This window comes from Anser anser (genome assembly GCF_964211835.1).
Source record: "Anser anser genome assembly, chromosome: 1".
Lineage (NCBI taxonomy): Eukaryota > Metazoa > Chordata > Aves > Anseriformes > Anatidae > Anser > Anser anser.
The window spans coordinates 45,442,342-45,461,899 of record NC_139720.1 but is presented as its reverse complement, the minus strand read 5'-3'; the positions used below and the strand labels follow the sequence as shown (position 1 = coordinate 45,461,899).

Here is a 19,558-nt window from a genome sequence, read left to right as displayed (position 1 = left end):
TTTGGCATCTCAGAGCATGGCCACATTAAAGGAAACACAGGTTTCTGCAAGTGAGTGTGGCTCCTTGGTGGCTGCAGTGGGTCCTGGCAGGCTGTCCCTGTCGATCCTGGCACTGAATTGGCCTCAGGCCTTGTGCAGGCTTCCCTCAGCTGGGGAACATGGGTGGGAGCAGGCTATCAGGGGCAGGGACCATCCTGAGTGGGCTGACCCTGTGGTAGTGTACTTGGGGGGCCTGAGAAGGGATGGGGATGGCTTGGTGTCCTCTTCCTGGCCTGAAGGGGGGGGAAACAGACCACATGAGGACCAGGCAGGTGTTAGAGCTTTTTTATTGAAGATCACTCAAACCAGCATCTCCAGCTACATCCCACCCCCCAGACTCTCCAGCAGAAGAGGCATCCCCTCGTGTCCCTACAGGGAACAACAGGAAGCAGGTGCTTCCTTTGGGAGGTTACAGACACAGCACAGAGCAGTGCTGTGTACTGTCACAGTGAAGAGCCACAGTCCAGCATGTGGGCTGTGGTGGCCCTGCTGGGGCACTGCACCCTAGTTGGGGGCAGCCTTGGTCCTGCTCCTTGCCACTTGTGTGGGGCATGTGTTGGACCAAGAGCTGAGCTGGCTCTGCTGACAGCTGCCCTCATGCAGCACCAGCCTCTCCTGGAGTCTCAATGGCTGATGGATTGATGGACTCAGCCCTGTAATATCAATGGGTACAAACCTGGGGCTCTGCACCAGGAAGAGTCTTCGGGAAGCCCTCCTCGTTAGGGCTGTGTTCAGCACTCAACAAGTGGTTAATCTGCTCCTCCAGGTGCTCTGCTACTGCTGGGGTTGGATGTGGGACACTTCACCCTAGTGAGCTACGGCAGCATCACTCCAGACATTATTCCAGCAGATGAAATGCAGGTGCTCCTGCTGAACAAAGTATTTCCAGTGCACCTCTGGGGAGGCTGCTGCTGTGACAGCAGTGTGAAGCCACAGCTCCTGAGTCATGATTGCCTCAAAGACATGCTCAGTTCATCCAGGAAGTGGAGAAGGGAATCTCTTTGGGCAGCTCCAATAAAATAAGCCTGCTTGATTCACTGTCTGCCTGTACTCAGAAGGATGTACTTAGATATGGCCAGAAGGATGTGTGCACCATCTGCAGGTTCCAGTCTGTCCCTTTCACTGTCCTCCAGGTCAGGCTGGACTAGAGCACTTGGACTAAGGATTAGTTTTTCTGCCAGTGATTAAAGCTGTAGTATGTTTACTGTTTTAATCAGGTTATCAAGAGCTTTTGCATCTTCTTTGCTTTCAAATCTTAATGGGCAATAAAAAGGCTTCAACACGGATGTGTGTTCTTGACCCAGCTGAGGTTGATAGTGACAGTGAAAATCTGGAGCAGTAGCAGAGCCTGAGTCGCAACCAGTGCCAGAAAGCCCCCAGTGAAATCAGAGGGTTGAATCCACTGTGAGGTTTGGAGGAGAAACATACCCAGGCCTCCAGACAGGATTATCATCTTGATGATGAGTATGATGAGGATCACCTTCCAGCCCTTTGCCTCCTCTGTGCACTTCACATTTGCAACAAAAATAGGGTAGAAGATGCAGAAGACCAGGCAGGTGTAGACACAAACCCTGGCAAGTACTACTCCCAGCATGCTGATGCCCATCACCTGCAGATCGTTGTGCTCCAGGCACTGCAGCTCCCCAGCTGTCTCATTCCACAGGCAGAAGTTGTAAAAGCCGATGCGTTTGTAAGGGAGGTTGACCAGGTTCCCAGCTTCCCACAGCAGTGCGTAGAGCATCAAGGCCAAGGCCCCGGCAGCCTCGAGGAGGGTCAGGGCACAGAGCAGGTGCCCTGTGCACCTCAGCTGCAGCAGACCCATCGCAGTGCCCACACGCTCTCTTGATACCATGGTGGGGGCTGCCGTGAGGATTCCTGCTGCAAAACATGAGGGGGGACCCCTTGGTTAGCGCACGTTATGGTACCCTTCCAAGGTGTGCTCTGAGCCCTTGCACAGAGAGCAGAAGTATCTCAGTCCTGCTTCCCCTGTGTGGGCTGAGAGGGCTCATTTGTGGTCACAGCAAAAGTGGCTTAATCACACTCTGCGCATGGGCCAGCACTGAGAGGACAGGGGACGAAGACCGGTGTGGTTCCCTAAGCCCTACATGCAACCTATGTACCATGACCTCCTGTTGGACAAGGTAAGAATCTGTCAGGAAACTGCAGTGATGGCAGGGGAGTGAAACACTGCTGTCTGGTAAGGAGGGGGTTAAGGGCTACTCTGGGAAAATGCTTTTTATTCAGTTCTGGTCAGGCAAGGACATCCATCGATCTTTGGACGTCTGAGCAAAACGCAGGCATGAAAGGGTCTGAAGTGCAGCTCTACCCGCTCCCCCCTCTGCCTCTCATAGCCCTGGGACACCTGACGCTATCAGTGCCCCGTGTTCCCACATGCCCCTGAGGCCCCTGCATCCCCTTACATTTCTGGGCACCACAGGGCTGGTCGCCCCCACCCCGGTCCCCACTGAGGCTGGCAGACATGGTGTTCTTCTGCCCTGGTTGCCTGAGGACTGATGTCCCCCGTATGCGGGCAGTTGTGACACCACCAAGGGGCACCCTGGGCCCACCCACATCTGCTTGCCCTCCACTGGGGCCCCGGGAGATGGGTGCAACAGAGACAGACCTGCAGTCGCTGTCGTCCCCGCTCCTCTTGCTGGTAGCTTGGTAAATCTGCCGACCCGCTCCTCTCTCCGAATCGTGGGCTGTCCCCAGAGCCCTCCTGCGAGCATCTGCTTCACACTGAAAAACAGGGGAGTGTCGTCAGCAAGGAGCATCACCGGCACCACAGCCCTGGCCATCTGGGGCTGCACAGGAGCACAAACATGGGGCAAGGAGCGCGGAGACCTTGGCTTCATGCTGTGTCCGACTTGAGCCTCTGCAATTAACCTCTTTCTTGTCTTCGACAAGTATTATCTCCTATGAATCATTTACCAGCTTCTCTCAAGAGGTTCACAACGTTGGTCCTGCTATCCCCTCTCCACTGTCCCTTACCCAATAGTGTGTCATCCCAGTGTCCTGGGTGTCCCAGGCCAAACTTCATGCACTGTGCTGCTTGTGTTCCCACCCCACAGCCACTTGTGGATTTGGTACAGCCTCCACGAGTTTTCAGAGCACCTTGGAAAGACCTCACCCAGTGTCTGGCTATGCTGCTGGTGACTGGAGACCCTTCAGCACCCCCCTCCTACCCTCCTGCCTACACACCTGGGAGTGGGACGCCCATGTTTAATGTGCACAGGCATAAAGCTTCTCTGTCCCAGACTTCTCCCCTAGTCATAGCCAAGAGGAACACATACGCAACGTGCAGTGTGTCACAGGATCCAGACACAGATCTGTCCCCTTCCTCGGGTCAGCGCCTCACTTCTTCTTGTAGCCTCCCTTGGAGCTCTTCACAACAGGCTTCTGGAGAGGCTGGAAGGCCACGTGGAGGATGCCCATTGCTCTGAACCTACTATGAAGACACAAACGACCAGGAAAACATCACTGCTCAGGCCTAGACCTTGCTGCAGAATGAGACCTCATGATTTCAGCGGGCTGGGGGTGGGCAAGGGGTGGGGAGGGGACATCACCAGGGACGCTGACCTAAACCAACCAAAGGGATATTCCATACCTTGTGGTGTCACACTCAGCAATAAAAGGGGGGAAAGGGGAAGGAGGGCGGGGTCTTGTTATGAAAATGTCTGTCCTCCCAAACAACTGCTATTGAGGCCCTGCTTCCTAGGACGTGGCTGAACATCGTTCATTGATGAGAAATAGTAACTGCTTTTCTCTCTCTCTGCTTCCATGCAGCCTTTTTTTTTTTTTTTCCCCTCTTCCATTTCCCTTTAATTAAATTATCATTATCTCAACCCCTGTGTTGTTTTTTTCTTCCCAGCATACTTTCTTGTCCCCCTCTTCTTCTAAGGACGGGGAGTAAGAGAGCAGTTGTAGTGGAGTTCAGCTGCCCAGCAAGGCAAAACCACCACAGTCCTTTTTGGTGCTCAATTTGGGGCTCAAGGAATTTGAGATAAGGATGATAGTTGAGAGAAGTAACAGGCAAAACATGGACTGGGTGTTGTTTATGAATATAACAGTTGTGAAGGATTTAAGAAAGTAATAATTGTGAGGAGTATGTTTCATAGTAATGTGGTAAAGGGACAAGGGGTGGAGTGTATGTAAATTGTCCACTTTCTCGGTGTTGTGATGATGTAATGTTTATTTTGGTGTGGGGAATTCTTTTTCTTTCTGATGTAAGTGAAATTTGTGAAGACTGTTGAATTGTGAAATAAGAGTATACTGTGATTATGCTTAAACATTCTTTCACAGAGGTGAGGGGTGGAATGTAGCGGGTTTATATGGCAAAGTTTTGGTAGCAGGGGGCTGCAGGGGTGGCCTCTGTGAGAAGAATCCAGCAGCTGCCCCATGTTAGATAAAGGCCAGTTTCAGCCTGCTCCAAAGGGACCTGCTGCTGGCCAGAGCTGAGCCAATAAGTGATGTTGTTTGTGCCTCTTTGAGAGCAGATTTAAGAAACAGGAAAAAAAAACAACAACAACAAAAAAAAAAACACCAACAAAACCTGCTGTGCAACAGCAGCTGGGAGAGAGGAGTGAGAACCAGCCCTGCAGCCCCCAAGGTCAGTGCAGAAGGAGGGCAGGAGGTGCTCCAGGCAGGCAGCAGCAGTTCCCCTGCGGCCTGTGGAGAGGCCCCTGGTGGAGCAGGCTGTCCCCCTGCAGCCCATGGGTCCCACACGGAGCAGATCTCCACGCTGCAGCCCGTGGAGGAGACCATGGTGGAGCAGGTGGATGTGGCCTGGAGGAGGCTGCGGCCCATGGAGAGCCCCCGCAGGAGCAGGCCCTGGGCCCCACACGGAGCCGTGTGGGGGCAGTTCTTGAAGAGCTGCTGCCTGTGGGCAGCCCCCGCAGCCTCAGTTCGGGAAGGACGGCATCCCGTGGGAGGGACCCCACGGGGAGCAGGGGCAGAGAGGGACCGTGAAGGAGCGGAGGAGATGAAGCGTCAGGGACTGACCGCAGCCCCCATTCCCAGTTCCCCTGCGCTGCTCAGGGGGAGAAGGCAGAATATGGTGGCTGGGGGGGAAGGTGTTTTTAGTTTTTCTTTGTCTCTCACTTCTCTAGCTTGTTAGTAATAGGTAATAAATTTCTCTAATCTCCCTACGCTGAGTCTGTTTTGCCTCTGATGATAACTGCTGAGCGATCTCCCTGTCCTTATCTCAACCCTTGAGCCCTTTTCACCATATTTTCTCCCCCTTTCCCTTTGAGGAGGGGGAGTGAGAGAGCGGCTGTGGTGGAGCTCAGCTGCCCACCTGTGTAAAACCACCACAGTCTTGCCCCTGGCATCTCCTCCTCCTCATTGCCTGTCTATACAGCACTGTCCTGCAGCCAGGCATTACTGTTCTTCCTCCCCTGTCCCTGTGAGGGCTCACACCCTGCACCGCGCTCCCTGCCACCCTGCCTCATGGCCTTCAGAGGGAGTCCAAGCTGTGCTGCGCGGGTGCTCTGCGTTAGCAGCCAGCTCCCCACGACATCTGGCACAGCTCGGAGCTGGGGTCTGTGGAGGGCTCCTGGTGCCTGCTGGCCCGCTGCCCCTTGCTGTCCTGTTTCTCTAGATGGGTTTCCTAAGGCAGGCAGGCAGGCTTACAGAAACACAGGCTTTCTGTTTAATCACCTCACGTTGCCTTCTATTTGCCACCCCCCCCCCAAATTAAAACATAACAGGAATTAAAAGTTGTCCTACTTGCACATGTTTAACAGAGAGGGAAGCAGAATTAAATGCCTGACAGGTTCATGGAAATGTATTGCAGAGGTAGAGGAGAGACACCTCAGGTGCCCATGATGCTATGTGATTCCCCCAGGGAACCCCAACCAGCCAGGTATCTTGGATACTCATGGCCATCAGGACCTCATCTTCTCCCAGCCATGCACCCCCCTTCACTGTTTGTGTTGGCCGAATTGCAGACAGATTTTCCCTCTGGCCTCCTGCTGCCCTGCCCTGCCCAGCCCATAAATCCGTGTGACCGTGATGGTGACAGAAAGCTGCCCAGTGCCAGTGCCCCATGCCAGCCGGGGCAGAGGGCCCATGGCTGGCCCGGAGGGGATGTGTGGTCTGGCTGTGAAAGCCAAGACCTGGTGCCCCGCCACCGGCGCAGCCGCAGCCGCGGCATTCGGCATTTGTGAGCCCTGCTGCTTGGCCCCCAGTCGGCTTGGAGGCAGCCCAGCTGAGCAGCAGGGGATAAACAGGAAAGAGCTGTCACTCGCTTCCAGCTGGGGCCTTTCCCAGCCCCCTTCTGCAGCCCCTTTGCCTCTAAGGAGACGCCTGTGCCTTTTGGACAGGAGAGCTTGCAGTTCTAACACAAAGGTGCAAGAGAAAGCAACACAAGCGCGGTACAGCCTGCCCCAGCCTGGCCTCGTTGCCCTTGCTCCAGGGTGAGCATTGCTGGGAGCGCTGGGCTTTACCGGGACGAGCTCTGTGCCTCAGCCTCTGGGCAGAGAGGGGCTCCGTGTGTACGGCTCAGGAGCTCCTGGGGGTGTCTGTGTACAACACGGGGCTCGTGGGGACCCTTCTGTGCTATTGGGGTGGCATGCAACTTCCCTCTCCCAAATCACAGGCAGGTAAGCACCTTCCACCCAGCAAGCTGCTGGCCGAATGCCCAGGCAAAGGCAGCGGGACAGAGAGGACAAGGCATGCAGCTCTGGCCAGGATCTGGCCTCAGGGCTGGGGGGAAGCTCTGATCATCCCTGCGCAGAGATAAACAGCTCTGTGGAGCCCTGAAGTGAGAGACCAGCAGTGCCCCCCAGCTGGGGAAGGACCTTCTCCCTCCGAGACGTTTGCACCCGGTGGCAACCCTTCTACCCCTGGCAGCTCCCCCCATCGCCAGTGGCATTAAAGAGATGGGGGCACAGCTGGAGGATACTTACAGGCTACCCATCGGGGTGTGGAGCTGAAACAAACTGGAGAGCAGATCCCATCTGCAGCTGCTGCCAGGTCCTGTGCTGGCTGGGCTCTGACACTGTCAGCACAAAGCGAGCGCAGCCCTTGTTATCGCTGTGGGCTGCTGCTCTGCTTTCTGTTTCGGTTTTGAGGGCCATGGGATCCTGGTGCTGTGCTCCTCCCTGATATTGCGTAATCTAAATTTAAGCAGGAAAACAATCTGAGCTCAGCTGGGTGCAGAGTTGCACTTTCTTTTCCTGGCCCTGCCAACTGCTGCGAATAACTGGCGGCACTAAGCTTGCCCAGGGAAGCTGTGCTGTTAGAGAGGCTTGGGCAGCCGTGGGGGCTGAGAGGAGTTTGTTGTGTTGTGACACTTCTGTAGAGGTGACCATCCCAGTGCTGTCATGGGTCCCGCAGCACTGACAGAGTTCAGTGACCACTTTGCCCTTCCTGCTCTTTGAGCACTCTTCCCTTCCCGCTGCTTCTCAGACACAGCTTCGCCCCAGCTCCCCCTTGACTGCAGACGTGCCTGTGTGGGCACACTGCAGGAGAAGTGGCAAGCCGCGTGCTGCCAAGGGAAACCTGTGAAACCTGTGCCCGACAGGTCCTGCCTGCAGAAGACAAGCACCCCTGGCTGTCAAGTACCAGCACAGACAAGCAAGAGCGAGCACAAGGGCACGTGTGCATGTGTGCGCTCCCAGCCCATGGGCCATTAAGCCCTAGGGACCCCTTCTTTCCTGGCAAGTGCCAACAAAGCAGCCTTGCTTAAGCAGCTGCAGTAAAAGCAAGTGGAGTTTGCAGGCATGAGTTCAGCCCCAGCCACCCCCCTCTTCTCAGCCTGGACAACATACAGGACTGGAGTGTGCCCATGTCTGACCCGTGGGCTCCAAACGCTGCTGCTAGCTCTTTGGCAAGAGTTATGTCCCTTCCCAGGAATGGGACAAAAAGGTAGTTAACAAATCCCCCCCGTGTGATGGAAGCAGCAAAATTCTCCTTCCTTTGTTCCTCCTGGCCAGACCCAGAACCATTTGTCCTGATGTACACTCAGTCTTAGAGGTGGGTCTGTTAGGAGAGATGTGTAGGAGATGATATGTGTGGGAAACCTGGCCATGAAGCTGTTCACAGAATCCCTCCTAGCAATTCTACTTTTAGGTGAGGTCTGGAAACCTCCTGATGATATACATGCTGTGAGCCTATAATATTACATATACAGCTCTGCCTACACGCAGTGCTATGGCACTTACATCCTAGAGGACAACGTAAGTGAAAGGAAATATGGGAAGAAACCCTACGAGAAGCTCAGTGGATAGAGCCACCAGGCAGATGGCACTGGGGAGATGCATCTGTATCTGGTCTCTGTGTGTGGAGTAATTTTAGTATTGAGGACGGAGACCTGGATTGGGGTGGTTCGGATCACAGATGGCTTGGGGAAGGGGTTATGGTGGACGAAATGCAGCAAATAAACTCCAGCAGGCCACCGCTGCTGAGCTGACTGTGGCGAATGGCCCGGACACAAAAGGAAGCCTTGGGTCTGAACACAGCCATTATCTAATATTTTGTTTGCTAGCTGGGGAATTGAGGAATGGGCAGAGACCACTGAGGCGAGACCTCTGCTCCAGTGGGGACACATGCACTGCAGGAGGTACGCTTGTGCTCTCAAGCGGGGCGGTCACACCACTTGGCCTCATGCCACTTTTCAGCCACTCAGGAAGGAAAAGGGTGAATGGTTTGGGTCTGGAGGCCAGACAGCTCTTTTGCTGACCTCAACACCCGCAGGGAGGTTGCTGTTTTGCTGCCATGGGCAGAGAAGGCACAAGCAGCTCCTTCACAAACATCCTCGCTTTGTGTTGGGCTCCTGTTTGCTGCGGCGATCGGGACGACTGCCAGAGTGGGCCTGCTCCCTCAGCTAGCCAGGCCATGCCTGTCATGCCGCAGCACTTCCCCTGGAGCCACTGTCCTCCTCGGGGGGCAGCGGATCCCCTTCTCATCTCTGTCACGGAGAGAGAGGAGGGCTTCTACTTCTACGTGACTGGGGGTAGGAGAGATCAGATGGTGTGCTGGGGCCTGGTGCCTGTGGCTGGGAAAGGAGAGCACTTCCCAGGAGCGGACTTCCACCAAATTCCCGTGCAGCTGTTTCTCCCTGGAATTGTATCCTGAAATAGAAATGTCTGCATGTGTGCATTCAGTAGAGGTTCACGTGGCTTTACAGCAGAATGAACTGCGCTGCAACTCTGGGTTTCTCATGATGGAGTTAAAGCACAGGCAGCAACACAGTCAGCAGTTACAGTAACATTAGCAATCACAAGCAAAGCATGGGTGAGCTGGGACTTTCAAATGTGTTTTGCTTTAGCTTGCTGCTTTAAAAGTAAGCTACTAGACTAGCTTCCCAGAAACTGGTCATGACCCTGGTCCTCATTCCTGAGGAAATCTCCACAGAACAACTGTGTTCCCTCTACTATTTCAAAAAACCTCTCAGCTATAGATGCCTATATATAACTATACCGCCCCATTGTGACGGACCTGGAAGATTCCTGTGGGAGTTCTTAGGCTGGTGAGAAGAAAGGTTGGAGTGCACTTGCATCCTGTGTATACTTCATTCCCTACACTTCCACCTGCGTTAGAACCACCACAGCAACATGGCTCAATGGCTACAGCGTCAGGTTCTTCTACCCGTCTAAGGCACCTGGCATTTTAAGTATTTGGCCAATTCTTTCTCTTTGCAGAGAAAAAAAGAATTTTATTTATTTATTTATTTAAGTTATTACTGGCAATTTTAGCCTGTCTCCTCTCAAATGCTAAAAATGTGATGACTGATTTTGCAGCAATAGGTTATAATTTTTGCAATAAAATGGAGTATGCTGTAGAGACAGAGACAAGGCAGAGTGAGGGAGCCTACTGAATCACTTAATGGACAATCCTGAGTGCTACAAAACTTAAAGATGACAAAATCCAGTACCTGTTTAAAGAACCAAATTTTTAATCTTATTTCATTTTCTCAGATGTCCGTACAGTACTATACCCCCCCCAGATGACACAAACTATGCAGGTGTATGACTGTAACAAATAGTCATACTGGTTTAGACCAAGGGGCCACCTATCACAGCACTCTGTCTCCAAGATGACTCTGTGTGGATGCCCAGGGGAGAGTAGGAACGGAACAAACATATACTTTTTCCAAGTACTCTCCTAGGTTCTTACTCTTGTCAGCTGAGGACATTTCCCAAGCCATATGTGGCTTGTCTATTTCAAAACTCTCAGTGGTCTATCTTTAAGGTACATGTCCAACTGAGTCCGTTTTTGCATCCACATCCTTTAGCAATGAATTCTATGATTTGTGTACTGATTTTATGTCAAATTTTTCTGTGTGTAAAATTTATTTGGTTTGCTGGTGAAAGGGGAAATGATTTTCATGGCTTATGACTCCAGTTTTTCCACTATGATTAGGGGATGGTGGCTTCTGCTGCTTGGTGAATAATCACTCTCCTGGTGAATATTAGGAAAACTTCCAAATAGAGTTAAAGAAGGGAAAAAAAAAAAAGAAGGGGTGGTGGGGTGAGGGGTCGCTTAGCTATTCACACAGTTCCTTCTGCAAGTGGAGTCCACCATACAGAAACAGTATGTATTGTTTAAGATAAATGTTACTTTGTTTTAGGAATTGTTTAAGCAAACCAGATGGATGACACTCTTTCATGGGCCTTCATTGGCTGAAGAACTGGGACTCCAATACACATCCCGATATTTTGCAGCAGGTTGACTATTCTTTGCTTGAGGCAGCAAGGGCAGAGAGAACTGCAATGTGTTTTGTGCCTGGCAGGATTTACTCTTCCTAAAATTTACATCTTGGCTTGCTGTCCTGTTTTTCCTGAGTCTTGTGGGCTTTAAAGGGAGACTCTCCATTTTCCTTTCTTCTTTTCTGGAATTGCTCTTTGCACTACGATCATGACCTGAGCCTAAGAGGAGGAAAAACCAAACCCATATCAACTTCTAATGAGTTACTACTTAGTGGAAAAAAAGCACATGACTTTGGTTTCCTTCACATGAAGCTGCCGTACTGTGGCACAAACATTTCCTTTACTAAAGGACAGCCACGGCATAATTCAAAAGCTAGTAGTAAAATATGGAAATTTCAGCCATAGGCACAAGACCCGTGTCTACTGATCCAGCATTATGATATTCTACTGACTCACATGAAAAGGTTATTTCCAACATTTCACATAATCAGATCATACATCCCTTTATGGCATGCTGATACATAAGACTAGCTGCGAACTGATGGCTAGAGCCTCTCCCACCAGTCACTGCAGAAGGATAGAAGTGCAGGATCAAAGGCATTATACTTCATTATTAGGCTGAGATTTTTCAAGCACTTTTCCATGAGGTGTTCACGAAGAGGCTAAAGAGCTTCTGGACCTTTAGTGTCTCAGCTAGGAAGCTCCATAAAACCTATTCTGATGTCCTCCGTAGTGTCAGCTGCATGTAGTTTTCCAGCACTATTGCTGCCTACTACCATCTGTCTTAAAGCTTTCAGTATATTGAGATAGCTAGACTAGGAAACCCACCTAACAAAACTAAATTCTAATTGTTTGGTGTTTTTAGAATATAACAATTGCTGAAAAACCTTTTAAACATTGAAATGTCTTCTCTGAAGAGCTGGAGACACTTTTGCCATCGTGTTTCTTTGTCTTCTGGGAAATCAGATTAAAGCTGGATGAATGGAAACTTTCTCTTGTGGATAGGATTATTTCAGGGCGCACACTTTTTCCTGACTTCTGTGGCACAGATGTCTTTCTACAATTGCCTTCAGCATCATGAGTGAGTCTCTCTGGGCTAAAACACACAGAGGTCAGAACAGAAAATATTTTATCTATATACAAATTCATGACAAGATATACATAAAGATGACTGCCTAGAAGGGAAAATCATTACAGTTAAAATTCCCACTATGGTCTGAAGCATTTCCTAAGAATCATATGAGAAAAAAAAAAAAAAGTAACTTACTGTATTTCAAACTTCACAGAACCACAATTCCAGCACAGTACGTGAAGGAGACTAGTGTCAGCATCATGTAGCCACTATACCACTACCCCTTCTGAGCCAGAGAGAAGTACCCATCGTAGAAGCAGCAGAGGGTTACTTTACCATTGTAGAAGTAAAGAAAGATACTGGAGACACTTCTTTTCTCTATTGTTAGGAGAAAGCCTACTATTTTCAAATTTGTGTAAAAAAGTCTGAGCTGTAAGGTGCAAAGCAGGACTGTGAATTATTTAGTGTGAACAAATTAATACACCTTCTTCCACAAGGTGTTTGTGGCAGGATCTGCTGCCATCTAACTAGCTAGTTAATTCCACTTTTTTCTGTTGCCCGACAACAGCTACACTAAGCAAGACACAGAACATTTTATCCTATCAGTAGGTGGGTATTTATGAAAGTAGTCAACACTGCCAGTCTTACTGCCACAGGGTCTTACATGTCCCTATGAGAGTATTGCCTTCACGTTTCATTGCCAAATCACCAGAACCTAGAAGCGAAGGGAATGCGCTAGTAATGACCTATGCACCAGCACCATGACAATATTGTGGTTTTAAGTGCATCAGATAGCAAACCATAATAAAACCAGTACATATCCCTTTTGGACTATCTGTGTCACCTAGCCATGCTAGGCCTTTGTTTTCTCACTGCTTCTAACTAACAGAATGGCTCTATGCTCTCCCTTCCTCCCAGGGCAGCAGCAATCATCCCTTCCTCAAGCAAAGCACCAGATCAGTGCCTGTGCCCCTGTGAGTCCAGCAAAGCTGGGGAAAGGGGGACCATGTACCGAAGGAGGGAGTCTGGTGCTCTAGATGGGCTAGAGGAAGAAGGATTCTCTGAATGTCTAACATCGCCATTCACTGCACTCTCCACCATGGAATGAAGTGGCCAAGGACACCTGTCTTAGTTTGTGAGTGAATAAAAAAACAAAAAAGATGCACAATGTCAGAGGAGTATAAAAAAGGAAGAGACTGGAGTCTGAGAGAAAACAGGCTGGGACCATTCTCTCCCTCTTGCTTTGTGAAAAACACTAGAAGTTTGTAAAATATAGTACTCTCCTACCTGAAATCCTTTCCTACTTGTTTGGCAGAGGCTGTAATTGGCAATTTTACTGTAAAAAGTAGAAAAAAAGAAAAATATTGAAACTGCATGTCATATCTCAGAAAAATAACACAATGAAACATCCAAATTTTGACAAACAAAGGCTATTTTGAGATAGAAACACTCCGTACAACTCCCAGTGAAACTCTTCTATTATCCATTAAACCCTAAGTCAGGAAGTGAAGGTGCCAAAGGCAACACGATGGTCTTGTTCTGGTAAGCATGCAGCTCTGCTCAAGAGCATGTCCTCAGTCCTTGTCTCTGCTCCAAGGCAGTGGGACATTCAAATGGCACTGGACCAGTCTTCAGAGCAGGGATTATGTGGAGGCTGGAGCTAGGCTGGTAACTCATGCAGCATCCTGTGTTCTTTTGTGTTTCTCTTTTTCTGACTGCATGACTCTCTGGGTCCATCTCTATAAGTGTAGATGCTCTATTGAACCAGGAGAGAATAAAGGAAATCCACACCTGGAGAGAGCGGGGCTTAGAGAGTACCACAGAGAAGTGGCAGATGCACTTTTGAATCCATTGAACTGAAGAAAAAAATAACAGCTGTCCTTCTTACTGGTAAACACCCTGATTGCTAGGCTGTTGGAGGGGCTGACAGCTACCCATTCACTTCTGGAAGTGATGCACATGGTTGCACTGTGTGCGGGGTTCACTCTGGCAGAGCCATAACAGACATCTCCAGAGCATGAGTACTATGTTGAACCACACTGGTCAAGCAATACGGGTGGGAGTGGGACAGAAGAGGTGCTGCCATCCAGTTGAATTTCACAGGTGATATATGTTCATGAGCAGTTTATCTGCTGGTGTTCACTGCAGGATAGCTGGCTGTGTAAGAACAAGGTGCTCTGGGGCATGAGAAGTGCCAGAGTCCCAGTACCCTAGGAAGCTGAAAGCAGTGTTGCAGCCTCCAGCGTGGTGGTGCCACTGCGTTTAGGCAGCAGCTGAACAGGGGTCCAGAGCAGGTGGGATGAAAGTACCTGAGTCACAGCGACCTTTAGGCTAGAAATTGTTTCCTCTCAGGTACACGTAGAGCACCTGCCTTCACTATGCACCCTGCCAATATAACATTTCTTGAAGAACAGTAGGAGGGAGAAAAAGATTCTGAGATGTAAAGTGTTTTACAGGCTGTGAGACAGTACTTCAGTTCAGATCTAAAACCACAATAACAAAGTAGTAAGAGCCAAGATTTTTTCTTCTTGTCTTCTAAGTAAGGCCAGTTCCAGGAAAGCCTAGAAGCATGTGATATGTTTTATTTTTACCCTTGGGCATGCTACACAACAGCTAGGAACACAGCTGCAGCTGGGGAAGAAAGTCTCCCAAGACTGCAAAAACATTAGTCAGTACACAAGTTCTTTATCAGTCTCCTCTTTGCAGGCAAGCCCTGATAGCTATAATATTTAAATGTACTTAACAGAACGGACACTGCCTATTCCAGAAGTCAATTATTAATGCAATTATTTGTGCCCAAACTTAGAGGCTCAGAGAGAGAGTCACTTTTTACTTCCTCTCTCCCTCCATACCACAGGTGGCTCACGTGTCACCTTCCTGGAAACACTGTCACAAACCAAGTATTTATCGATTAGTTTTCCAGTTACCAGAGTACTTTTTTTTTTTTTTTTCCCCGGTTAAGTTCTTCAAGACAAAAACAAAGTAGTCATAAGGTAGAATAGTTCTGGCTGCATGTGTGAAAAAACACGAGACAGGAATTTAGAAACAAGCACAAAGTTATTGCCAAAACGTACTGCTACAGTATGACATTGTTAGATTTTCAGCTTCCAAAGTGTGATAATTATCATAGAATCACAGAATCATTAAGGTTGGAAAAGACCTCTAAGATCATCTGGTCCAACCACCCCCCTACCACCAATGTCACCCACTAAACCATGTCCCTAAGCACCACGTCCAACATTTCCTTAAACACCCCCAAGGTACAAGAGTACTTCTTGTTTAACTGTAGGAGAGGTCAGAACTGGAGAGAAATGTATTATCTGCCAATAACATGAGCTGTAAGAATTAGGAAAAAAGAAGTACCATGACGCTGTAATTAACACTGCTCAGAGATGTTTGTTGGAATAAATTAAAAAAGACTAAAATCAATAAATACTGACATGGCAACGTGGAGTGAGGACAGGCAGCCTCCTGTTCAGGGCATTTCTACTTTGCTACTTTCTTCACAAATTAACTTGTTTTGTATATCCCTGAGTACTTGATGGTGGGCTGTTTCTTGGCTCTTTGGGTAACTGTGAATCCCTGAAGCATGACATTAAGCATAACACATTTCATTGTTTTCCAATACTCTGTCCACAGCAACATTTTCAATGAAAACCCCACCAAAACCTCTACCAAACCCTATCCTTAAATTATCTGATTGAAAAAAAGCTACATGAAAGCTTTTAGGATATTCCAAGAAAGTTTGTTCGATGTGTTCCTTTGTAACAGACTGACAGGAAGGTACCTCATTCTTCTGATGTGTATCAGCTTTCCTGTTTTCAAATACTGCATGTGGGATTTATTAAACATGCCTCTCTTCTCAGCATCTTTAACAGCTTTATCATTTGCTTTGAGCAATATCTCTAGCAATGCAGTCCTCCCGTTGTTAAAATGATCTTTTTTCTTGATCTTTAAGAAAATTTTCACATTAAACTCAGATTTACCAGCTATATTTTTCTCATTTTTTTAACATCTCTCATTAATTTTACACTTCTAATTTATACTGGGTCCTCCTGGGCTTCCATTTGTAATTTGTTAATATATTTAGGTTTTTACGTACCAAGGCATATTTAATGAATAAAAAACGTGCATTTACTTAAAAGTGTCTTTTTATTTTATTGTAGTGACATCTCAGAACAGTTTTGTTTATGACAAAAGACAGAAGCAAAACCAAAATGTTTCAATGACTGGATGTACTGTTGAGTATATGAAGTATCTTACACTGTTCTTGGGAATGAAGATTTAAAAAAAAAAAAAACAACAACTTTGATTTAGTCTGGAGCATTACTGCAACAAATGTTTTCTCTTCTAGTTTCTCTGTTCCAAATGAACACATTATTACAAATGTGTGTCTCCTATCGCCAACAGTAGTATATATTTATTTGTTCAGTTCTCTGGAAGTTGCCTCAAGTTCAGTTTTTCTCCAGTGAGACTGTTCCCAAACAGTAAAGCCAAATATAATTATCTGAAGACAGTTTAAAGGAAAGAAAAATTGGCTCTTCCAACTGCAGGGACTGAGTGAAATTTCAGCCAATGAACTCTGTATTTATCTTTCTTGGAACGCTCACTTTTCTGGAGTTTAGGATTATAGAAAAAAAAAGACTAATTAAGATTTTAAGAATTAAAAAAAAAACAAAAACACAACAGATAATGTTTACCTTTTTCTACTGGGTCAGATTCCTGAAATATCTTATGTTGAGTTTCAGTGCCTGGCATCTGTGAGACACAAGAGAAACATGAGCAAATTATTAACAAGCACCAAAAGAATTAATGAGAAAAATGTATTACTAATAAGTCAGCCTCTTTATGGCTTGTTCAGGGAGTATACAACTAAGTTAGGACAGGAAAAGTTTGGTAAGGGTTCAATAATTAGTGGGAAAAGAGTTAATATGCAATAGGCTTTTACTAGTAATTCAATATTTGGCCTGATTTCCAAAAGCTTGAAAACTCAGCAACTTGTGTTCACATTTCAAGTTTTTGGATGCTCAGCATTTAAAAAAAAAAAAAAAAAAAGTTAAATTCCTTTTAGTGAAAGTAGGAACAAAACATTTGACTCTATTGTTTCCACCTAGAATTTTTAGGTGTTCGTCAACTATAACAAGGCCCACATTTTCTAAATAGTTATGTACAATGCTGAACAACAATAATGGAGAGGTGATATGTTCAAAAAAGATTAGATCATATACCAATTATCCTGGCATTGACACTTTAATAAAATCATTCCCATGGGGTAGTAGCTAGACCAGCTAATACATGCCGAGTACCACATCTGAATGGTATGAAGGGACATGACACAGTTCATGAATAATGCAAACACAAGTATTTCAGACCTGGGGCTTGGTAATAATCCCAAAGTTAATTAGAAAATTTATTGCCTGTTTTCTTAGAATTACCTTTCCCTTTCTTTTCTCTTTACAGCACTTTATTAGATAGACAGGAAACCACAATAGAAAATGTTTTAATGGACTTGGCAAAAATTGTGTTCAACAAGATTAGGAGTGATAGTGGTCCAGCCGAGGGAGTCATATACTAGCAGTTTTGGAGACTGAAGGGGAGCTGGTATAGTCTCCATCTCCAAGGCATACTTCTTGACAGAGAGATCTAAATGTATCAAATAATACATTCATGAGAGAATTTTACTATTTTTCCTGCCTCAGACTTGTTGATGCTAATACTTCCATATCTGTGGCATAAACTAGATACAATCATCAATAAAGAGCGATGGCTGTTCTGTATCAGTGATTTCTGGTGACAAAATTGTTCATCCAGAGTTACAGTGGTTGAAGTGTCATATATCATCGGTCTCTGATCAAAAAACAACACAAGTTTCCACTGGGATGAAAAATACTCACATTTTTGCTTTCATGACTTCTGTCCTTAGCAATACCGTTAAAATGATCTCCTGATGTTTTGTTTTCTTTCTGCACATAAAATAGTATGCAACCATTTTGATTAATTTGGGTATATTATAGTTATGAAAAAAAAAAGTTGTAAATAAACATGATAATCACAATGCCAGAAGGAACATATGTAAGCAAGCTTCTCAAGATTGAATTCCTTACGCTGTTCTGCTCAGCAAATATTTACGAACCTGGACACAAACATGTCATACTGACAAGGGACCTCACTTCCTCCTCAATTTGGGAGGTTTATTTTTAGTCTGGGAACCTGGAGAGGCAGGGTTTCTCAGTAGTATTAATTGCCACTGCTCTGCTTTTCCAATGTTGGGCCTTCTGAAAAGAAAGACTGGCACAAAATACAAAAAACTTGGGAAGCACTGGTCTATCATTGAACCAATGAAAACATTCATAAAGCAGCCAGCATTATGAAGTATATGTACATAAAAAGAATATTACCTATCAAAATATTAATGCAACTTCTTTCCAAATGACAGTTTGCTTTCTCTAGGACACAATAACAGTGCTCCTATTTTACATCTGAAGGCCACAAAGTTTTCTAGGCTGAACACTAACAGAGTGCAATTGAGGGCTATGTACAGCTCCAGCATGAAATTTTGTCAAATTTCTACTGTATCTGTGATATTCCATTATTCACCTTTCTCAAATGCCTTTAAGTACTTCTACAGGAAATCCATCAAGAACAGCAATGGAAATTTCTCTAAGTCTTTTTGATCTAATAACCTTAAATTAGTCACTGAAGAAGATCCATAAGGCAAAACATGCATAATCAAGGGAAGGAAAAAAGTAAGAAATTTCTTGCACGAATTGTGACGTACTGTTCATTCAAACTCATTTGATAAAATTTTACTTTCTGACAGCATCTGACTGTTATAGTGTTAGTTTGATGTGTTTTGCTCCTATTATACATACAAAAAAAGTGCTTTAATTCATTACATGAGACATTAGTCTTTGCCTGTTTCAGTACAGAAATTACAGAAGTGGACCTAGTGAAGGTCCACTTAGCCAACAGTTTTGCAATATGTACTAGGTATTGGCAGGCAAAGCCAATGGCAGCTGAATGACATTGTTTAGCCTGAGTACAGACTCTGAAGCAATTAAGCTTTACTACATGTTCTTGTGAAGGTTCTATGCTTCTAGAAATGCACCCGTCTTTCTTTGTTTTTGGATGTTTCTTTTATGTATATTACAAAGCAAGTCTACCAGGTTTAAAGACTAAACTAAATGATGAGAAGCAATACCCTAACTTTTTGCAGTGGTCTTCTCTGTGCTTGTCTGGGCTTCAGTTGTCTAAAGCTGTGTTACACCCCTCCACTTCTTCTGAGTTTGAAAGTCCCTGAAATCACAGTTATCCAGTGTGGTTCCACATCTCTCATGTCACTGAGATAAATTTCGTTATGCAGCTTTTAATTGCAATCCCTGGGATGCATACCATGCACAGGCGTTTTACAATAAGCAGTGATGTACTATGTGAGATTTATGTGGCAGCCAGCTCAACCTACAGCTTAGTGACAAACATCAGGCAAACCCGCATGCCTTGCCTAGTATGTGCCATGTATAGACCACAGGGAAACAGCACTCAAGGACATCAGAAAAAAAATGGAATCAAACCCACTCACTGGCATGGTGAGTCTTTTGACACATGCAAGGCTATTTTTAGCCAATGTCATGGAAAGGCTCATAGTTTTAGGCACACTTTTCACACAGATCCCAAGTTATCATACCCTACAAGCATAGGCATGCTGCCAGCCTGATGAGAGGAGGTAGGGCAAGAAAGCATGAAGACCTGAGAAGTACCAGAAGGCCCAGGATACTTGGCACTAATCAGAAAACGC

General features: G+C 46.6%; 2 protein-coding genes across 5 annotated transcripts in view; both read right to left on the bottom strand.

Annotated features, from left to right (window-relative positions):
• Positions 1-307: 307 nt before the first annotated feature.
• TMEM140 (transmembrane protein 140) lies at positions 308-7,091 on the bottom strand. Of its 2 annotated transcripts, none has more exons than XM_083821232.1 (4): positions 6,948-7,091; positions 3,333-3,487; positions 2,663-2,778; positions 308-1,917 (listed from the first exon to the last, which is right to left on the bottom strand). In XM_083821232.1, exons 3-4 carry the CDS (start codon positions 2,766-2,768, stop codon positions 1,316-1,318), a joined length of 708 nt encoding a protein of 235 aa, XP_083677358.1. In that variant the 5' UTR covers positions 2,769-2,778; positions 3,333-3,487; positions 6,948-7,091; the 3' UTR covers positions 308-1,315. The 2 variants fall into 2 exon arrangements, with proteins under 2 accessions (XP_083677358.1, XP_083677359.1); XM_083821233.1 differs by having other exon boundaries at positions 308-1,914.
• An 80-nt stretch (positions 7,092-7,171) lies between these two features.
• Positions 7,172-19,558, bottom strand: part of AGBL3 (AGBL carboxypeptidase 3) — a 31,245-nt gene continuing 18,858 nt past the window's right edge. For all 3 annotated transcript variants that reach the window (XM_083821208.1, XM_083821207.1, XM_083821209.1), the window contains exons 12-16: positions 17,658-17,726; positions 16,464-16,521; positions 13,051-13,099; positions 11,579-11,787; positions 7,172-10,910 (exon numbers count right to left, since the gene is read on the bottom strand). In XM_083821208.1, the coding sequence (XP_083677334.1) occupies positions 10,648-10,910; positions 11,579-11,787; positions 13,051-13,099; positions 16,464-16,521; positions 17,658-17,726 (648 nt within the window). In that variant the 3' untranslated portion in view covers positions 7,172-10,647. The remainder of the gene's footprint in view (positions 10,911-11,578; positions 11,788-13,050; positions 13,100-16,463; positions 16,522-17,657; positions 17,727-19,558) is intronic.